The sequence below is a fragment of the Cydia pomonella genome, chromosome 27 (genome assembly GCF_033807575.1).
Source record: "Cydia pomonella isolate Wapato2018A chromosome 27, ilCydPomo1, whole genome shotgun sequence".
Taxonomy (NCBI): domain Eukaryota; kingdom Metazoa; phylum Arthropoda; class Insecta; order Lepidoptera; family Tortricidae; genus Cydia; species Cydia pomonella.
The window spans coordinates 9,765,237-9,773,248 of record NC_084729.1 but is presented as its reverse complement, the minus strand read 5'-3'; the positions used below and the strand labels follow the sequence as shown (position 1 = coordinate 9,773,248).

Sequence of the window (8,012 nt, the reverse complement as noted above, 5' to 3'; positions counted from 1 at the left end):
ACATTATTTCACAAAGTACAGAAATGAAACCTTGAAAGCTTTTGCTACAAATTTAATATCTACATACACACTCCCAAATGATTGATAGCCAAGTATAAGGATGTGGTTAAAATCCATCTACTTTAAGGGGAATAAATGAACTCTGGCAACCCGTTTTTGTATAAATGTTTGTGTCGCTGAGCGTAAGACACGAGCGTCGCACGCACACATCGATCGAGTTTCGGCTTCACTTTTGGCAGATTAGCCTTATGAGGACTAACTGTCTATGTGTGATAGGTCAGTGAGTGTTCTAACACCATTCACACTGATGGTGATGACCAGTCTCGCCTAGTGGGCTTCGACATTTATTTCCGTGGTGAACACAGATATTTTTCATGGGTGTCTCTGTCTTCTATTTATTAAGTATTTCTGTATTACTTACATCATTGTCCGAGTATTTACAACACAAGCCTTCTTGAGCGCAAGCTGCCACAGTAATGTGGGGCTTAGTCAATTTGTGTTAGAAAGAATGTCCAATATTTACTAATTTTATTTATTTATTTAAAACAGTATTTAAAGGTAATTTGTCAGGAGGCAGGGCGCTAGACGTCGCGGAGGGCGGGCGTGCTGCGGCGGGTGCGCGGGGCGCGGGGGCTCGGCTCGCTCGGGACTGCTCCGTGCGGCTCGAGCGCCTCGCGAGCCGCGCCGCGCGAGCCCCGCAGCCTGCAGCCGCCGCTGACTCGGATGGTGAACACCAATCATATGGTACACCTGAGAAAGAAGAGACGTGTGATATATGCGGAGAGAGTTTTGATTTGAAATCAGATTTAATAAAACATGTCGCGGTCCACATCCATGTGCCTACAAGCGCGGAGCAGGGAGCGGGCAGACCTGATGTCACGGGCAATGGTGAGTTGTAGTTTTTTTAAACCCATCACAACCTCACGCAAAACGGCACTGATTTGGAGCAAAGCAGCTGACATACATACTATATTTGTCTATTTTGTGTTATGAAAGAGAGCCTATAGTTATACAGTAGAATCTCGATTGCCCGAACCTCAAGAGAAACGCCAAAAACGATCGTGCTAACGAGTTTTCATCTTATAAAGGGTATATGTGGACTTAGAGAGGCCCTTATGTGTTTCGATTTGTTTCAAAGAGGTTTCGAGTTACAGTGGTCAAACGAATGCAAAAATTTGTATGAAATAAAAACAAACGCGTAAAGCAGTTTTTCTTTTAGTTAGAGAAGTTTGTTTTGTAAGGCAAGTTCCAGATATAGATGATAAAACAATACGTATTTTTGTCAAAGCATAGAGGTCAACTTATATTTTTCGAGTTATATGGTAAAATCGTACTTTATAACCGTGAGGGGAGTCGATGTTTACTTCGTTGTACGAGGTTAAATATTTCGAGCTAAGAAGGTTTGGGCTTTGAAGGGAAGGGAAGTGCATTTAATTTTATGTTACGGAGGAGTATTAGGTTCGAGTTAACTTATTTACAGTGTATATGAAACTTTAGGGCACATGAATCATTAAGGGAACTTTTTAAAGATAAGCATCCCAATAGAATTATCATAGATATATATGATAGTATAATTTATCTTATTAGACCTCAATGTTTTCCGCATATTCGCTAAGTGAAAATCCTGCGGTAGGTATACGCCACAATAGCATATGCACGAGGCCCTGCTGGCCAGCGATCCATTGTTACTAATCCGCAACACTCAGGAGAAGCGACCCGCGTCTCTCTCGCACGTCGTGTTTTTTTTTTTTTTTTCATTTAAGCTCTGAATTCAGCCGCTAGACTACCTGCATTACAACTTTGCTTCCGGAATCCTTGAAAATGGCTACGTTATTGTGTCACTATCATAAGGTTAAGAGTTCAAGTTCAAAAGTTTTTTTTTATTGTATGTAAGAATCAGGTTACATTGTAGGTCGAATATACAATTGAATATTTAGTCACACCGAAACTTTACCTTTTCAGGTGTACATACATTTACAGTATACACATATAATTATGTTAACATATTAACTTACATACTAGTAACACTCATGAGAAACTTAGATAATCATTTATACAGTAAAAACATTCTTTTATAAGCCACTTTTTTGTGCTCGACTTAAACAGCTTTAGATCCATGTCTTTAAAATGATCAGGTAATTTGTTGTAGATTGTGATGCACATGATATAGGCGTTTTTTGAAGTAAGTGACAGGTTAACATATGGTTTAGGTAACCTGTGTTTGTATTTCGGTCTAACAACACGAGGACCCAATGATATGTTTTCTGTGAACAGATATTTATATTTGTGAACAAAAACAGAAACTTCATAGATATAAAGACAGGGGAAAGAAAGAATATTATTTTGTATGAAATATGGACGGCATGACTCTATTGGATTAACTGAAAATATGGCTCTAATGCAACGCTTTTGAACAATAAATACATTATGCTTATCAGTGCAGTTCCCCCAGATTACTACGCCATACCTTAAAATTGAGTTAACATATCCATTATACGCTATTAGTGCTGCTTGTGTGGAAACAGTTTGACTCACTCTTCTTAGAGCAAATACGAACCTATTTACTTTGGTACATAATTTATCTACATGTTCTCTCCAGTTCAATTGATTGTCAATAACTATACCTAGAAATCGTGCATCTTGTACTTCTTTTATGGAGATATTTTCATATTGTATGTCTACTTGTTGTGAGTTGCTTTTGTTTGTATGAAATTGGATGTAATTGGTTTTTTCTAGGTTTATTTTCAAATTATTTATTTCTAACCACTTAATTGTAAGAGCTAGTGTTCTGTTTAGGTCATCATTATAAGTTAAAAGATCTTTACATTTTACAATAATAGATGTGTCATCTGCGAATAACAAACAATCATGTGGCAGGGTTTTGGGCATATCATTTATATAAATTAGGAATAGCAGGGGACCTAAAATACTGCCCTGAGGTACTCCATAATGATTATTAACGAAAGATGATCTATAACTATCTAGAGATTTCGTTGCCGGGCAGTATCTCATGGTCTCTACACATTGGGTTCTATCACTAATATACATTTTTATCCATTCAAGAGCAGGACCACGTATACCATATTTGTATAATTTTACCAATAACCGTTTATGACACACAAAATCGAAGGCTTTGCTCATATCTAATAATAATACAGTGACAGGAATCTTATTATCTACCGCATCTAGAACATTTTTTACCAGTTTAAATGTGGCTAAAGAAGTACATTTAGATTTGCGAAATCCATGTTGTTGATCGGATATTATATTATATTTGTCCAGAAAACTTATTAATCTATTAAACATGATTCTCTATCTAAGTAACTTATTTAAGTATCTTTTAACATTGAACACTATTTTTGCATTAAAGTTAAGCGCGTGATTACATCAGGAGTACACCGACTTTTAGTCTCTCTTCATTTGGCAGCCTAAAATTTTAAAAACTGAAGTCTTTTTTTCTTTTGTATATCTCATTTCACTTATTTGTATAGGATTTACGTTTCGACTACGTTCAAATGGTTTTTTTGTATTGACCTTGCGATTACATTCTGTTATTATGCCATGAGCTATGACTAATGAAAAGAGATACAAGTCTTACGCAGTTCAGATGAAAAAGGATAGAAGTTAAATTGGACACTTGTACCCTTTCTCATCTGAACTGCGCGAGACTTGTACCCCTTTATATTAGAGTGACTCGAGCCACAGTATTTATGTCACAAATGCCAAGGCTACACACATGCCTCATATATGATTATGTTTAGTAGTTGTTTGCAGGTAATCATAGATTAGGTGAGTATTATTTTGTCGTGTTGTAGCGCCCGCTCTGGTCTCCCCTGCGGCGGTGTCTAGTCGCCGCCGCTCGTGCGCGGTCAGGCTGGAGCGCCTGCTGCCGGACGCGGCGCGGCGCAGCTGCCGGGTCGGGCGCCGCACGTACAAGCTGCGCGCCGCCGAGCCCGCCGCCGCCGCCAGCTATCAGTGCCACCATTGCGGCGAACGGTTCACGAACAAGTCGGTTTTGAAGAAACACGTACACACTCACTCACCTTTACATCATTCAACCGTAGGGGATCAAAAACTGTATAAAAAGGGTCACATGATTACACAGATAAGTGGAAAGCTTTTCAGTTGTAGCCACTGTAGCTACAAGAGTAGTTGGAAATCAACTTTACGGAGACACCTGATGACTCACACAGACGAGAAGCCTTTCAGTTGTAGCCACTGTGGCTACAAGACTCGTACGAAATCAACTTTACGTACTCATCTCATGACTCACACAGACGAGAAGCCTTTCAGTTGTAGCCACTGTGGCTACAAGACTCGTACGAAATCAACTTTACGTACTCATCTCATGACTCACACAGACGAGAAGCCTTTAATTTGTAGCCACTGTGGCTATAAGTTTAAAACAAAATCATATTTACGGAGACACCTGATGACTCATATAGACGAGAAGCCTTTCAGGTGTAGCCACTGTGGCTACAAGTTAAGAAGTAAAGCAAATTTATGGTCTCACCTGATGACCCACACAGACGAGAAGCCTTTCAGGTGTACCCACTGTGGCTACAAGTGTAAAAGAAAAGCAGATTTACGTACTCACCTGATGACTCACACAGGCGAGAAGCCTTTCAGTTGTAGCCACTGTGACTACAAGTGTATAATAAAAGCAAATTTACAGGCTCATGTCATGACTCACACAGACAAGAAGCCTTTCAGGTGTACCCACTGTGGCTACAAGTGTAAAAGAAAAAACAAGTTTACAGACTCACCTGATAATTCACACAAACGAGAAGCCTTTCAGTTGTACCCACTGTGGCTACAAGTGTAAAAGAAAAGCAGATTTACAGACTCACCTGATAATTCACACAAACGAGAAGCCTTTCAGGTGTACCCACTGTGGCTACAAGTGTAAAAGAAAAACAAGTTTACAGACTCACCTGATAATTCACACAAACGAGAAGCCTTTCAGGTGTACCCACTGTGGCTACAAGTGTAAAAGAAAAGCAGATTTACAGACTCACCTGATAATTCACACAAACGAGAAGCCTTTCAGTTGTAGCCACTGTGGCTATAAGTGTAGAAGAAAAGTAGAGTTACGGAGGCACCTGATGACTCACACACAGCGAACGAAAAAACATAGAAGACTAACGTCCAACAAAATATCAGCGTAAAAGTGGCCCCACTATTAAAACACGCAATACTAATAACGGACCAATTGCAACTCGTCTAAGTTCAGGTCTTGTTTTCTTCGATGTAACTTCATTTGACCATGATTAGTCAATTTAAACCACCCGAACTACGATTGGTCTATTATAAAATGTGGCGCTGTGATTGGCTGTAGCGTTGTCACTTGAAAATACATGTCAATGGAAACCAGCTCCAGGTAGACGGTTTCATGCAATATTGACTAGTTTTAAATGCAATATTTTTGTATGATAATTTTATTTTAAAGGCTTATTATTTGTTCGTTTATCGCACGTGTTTAAAGGCAATTATGCCTTCGAACCAATTAATACATTGTGTCGTTCATCTTATAGGGCACCTACGACGTTTAGTTAGGTGGCACAGAAATATGTCAAATTAATGAAAATTTGATAGGTCAAAATTGGAACAATACAGCTGGCATTTGGGATTTTGTATTTTGCTCTGATCAAGATGAAAACCGATATCTGAGGATCCAAGAGGCCTTCTATTATGAATTTGAGATCAAAATAATAAAAAAATGCCATGGGTTGTATTTTAGAATTTTTCATCCAATCAAGATGAAAATCGATATCTGTAAAATCTTCGCTGGTCTTAGGTGTTGTCGAGGTGATAAATAATAGTGGACTGTAGTATAGACGCTGGTTTACTTCAAAAAATACAAGAATACAAAAAGTGGCAAAGTGAACAGTCGTTGGGGGATTGGACAACAACCGTAAGTTTTTAAAAGCTCTGTAAACTGTCAACGTTTTGAATATAAAATTGCCATAGTGAAATTAGAACATAGAGATATTGAATAACGATTGAATTTATACATTTCATTGAGTATTTTAATTAAAAAATATGCAATCTGAATGAAATTAATTATAAGAATATTTGGATACATTAAATTAAATTATATAATAAATTATTGATTTTTAATTGCAAACATTAATGACTTAACCTAACGAATAAAGGATCAAAAATGAGTCCATTTTTGAACGATTCGTAACAATATCTGAGGATACGATTGGCCCTTCATTATGATTCAGAAGTCATATTTGGTAAAAGCGCCCTCCATCTTGAATTTATCCATTTTTTGGTCTGACGGCTGGATCGATTTGGCTAATTTTGGTATTGGAATATTTCTAGGTCCAGGGACAGTCTGAACGGTGAAAAAATATGGAAAGAATGCGAGGAAAATAGTAAAAACAATAAGCAGCTTGAACATGTCATGCTCGCTTAAAAGTCTTTACTTACGGTGGCGTCGTTGATCGGGTCGCCACTTTCCCGAATGAAGGTTGAGGGAGGCGATGGCTGAGATACACGTCATACTCGTGAACGGGTGCTGTTTGTGGAGACCGGTCTGTTTAAGCTTACACGGGGTACAGGTTATGTTAAAGTATGTAACTTTACTTTTGAGTGACATTAACGTGAGACACTTCATTCGGTTCTTGTCTGTTTTAATTTTTTTGTCTTTTAATTATTTATATAAGAATTCAAGCCTTGGCGACCCTCTACATCTCTAAGGATAATTTAATATATATTTTTATATTTTATCTCTGACACGTAGAGACTTATACATCTCTAAAGAATTTTAGTATTTTATGGTTTTATTTTTATCATAGTTTTTTTTTGTGTAATTCGACATTTAGAGACAGTATACATCTCTAATAAAGTATTTATTATTTCATAGATTCGATATTTGTAATTGTTTTTTTATTTTTTTTTATTTATTGTTTGTAAAAATGGACATGTAAAAGTGCCCCTGTGGCCTATTTGCTGAATAAATGTTTGATATTTGATATATATTTGATAATATTTTCCCAAATAAACTGTTCCTATGACGACGTGTTTAATACGAATTTCTGCATGTTTGCTCTGATCAAGATGAAAATCGATATCTGAGGATCCAAGAAGACGTTTATAATGAATCTGAGGTAAACAATTAAAAAAAAAGTCTGCCACTTGGATGTCCGCATTTTGGCTCTGATCGAGATGAAAAATTTGGTTGTTGTTGTTAAAGTAGCACCGCCCACAATCTCTCTGCTTTGACTAAAGGTTGACTGGTAGAGAATGCCTCATGGCATTAAGTCCGCCTTTTGTACTATAAGGTTCTCTTTTGTGCAATAAAGATTAAATAAATAAATAAAATCGATATCTAAGGATCCGAGCGACCCTTCATTATGATTGCCCGACATCTTAAATTTTTCCGTGTTTGCTTTTATATGATGAATGATGAACATGATGAGAGCAAAAATGCAGATATTCAAGATGTCGAGTGTTTTTTACCCAATTTGACCTCAGAATCGTAATGTTGGGCCGCTCGATCCTCAGATATCGATTTTCATTATGATCAGGGAAAAAATGCAGAAATCCAAGATGGCGGGCGTTTGTTTCATTTTTGACCTCATATTCATTATAAAGGTCCTCTAGGATTCACAGATATCGATATTCATCTTGATCAGAGCAAACATGCACAAATTCGTATTCAATAAATAAATAAATTAATAATAAATTTTCTTTATTTCGGACAAACAATGTATCCATAGAGTGTTAGTACAACAAGATAATATCTTAACCTAGTATTAGTATTTATAAATATAATTTAAATAAGATGAGCCAATTTACAATATATATATATATACCTACATAATATATCTATATTATAAATTGCGCAACACTTTTAATTAGCTCGGTCCAGTGCTTTAACATGGGACAATCGAACCTATTAGCAATTTCCTTTAGAATGCTGTTGGGACTACATCTCACACGACTTAGTAATGAGACTATATTTTTCCGTAATATAGTCTGAAAACTGTCCGTGCGAGCTG

The 8,012-nt window shown here is 37.1% G+C and overlaps 1 protein-coding gene across 1 annotated transcript; it reads left to right on the top strand.

The window, feature by feature from the left end:
• The first annotated feature begins 313 nt into the window (after positions 1-313).
• On the top strand, positions 314-6,391 carry LOC133532338 (gastrula zinc finger protein XlCGF57.1-like). Its single transcript, XM_061870933.1, has 3 exons — positions 314-320; positions 505-888; positions 3,816-6,391. The coding sequence occupies exons 1-3, from the start codon at positions 314-316 to the stop codon at positions 4,823-4,825; spliced, it is 1,401 nt and encodes a 466-aa protein (XP_061726917.1). The 3' UTR covers positions 4,826-6,391.
• Positions 6,392-8,012: the final 1,621 nt, after the last annotated feature.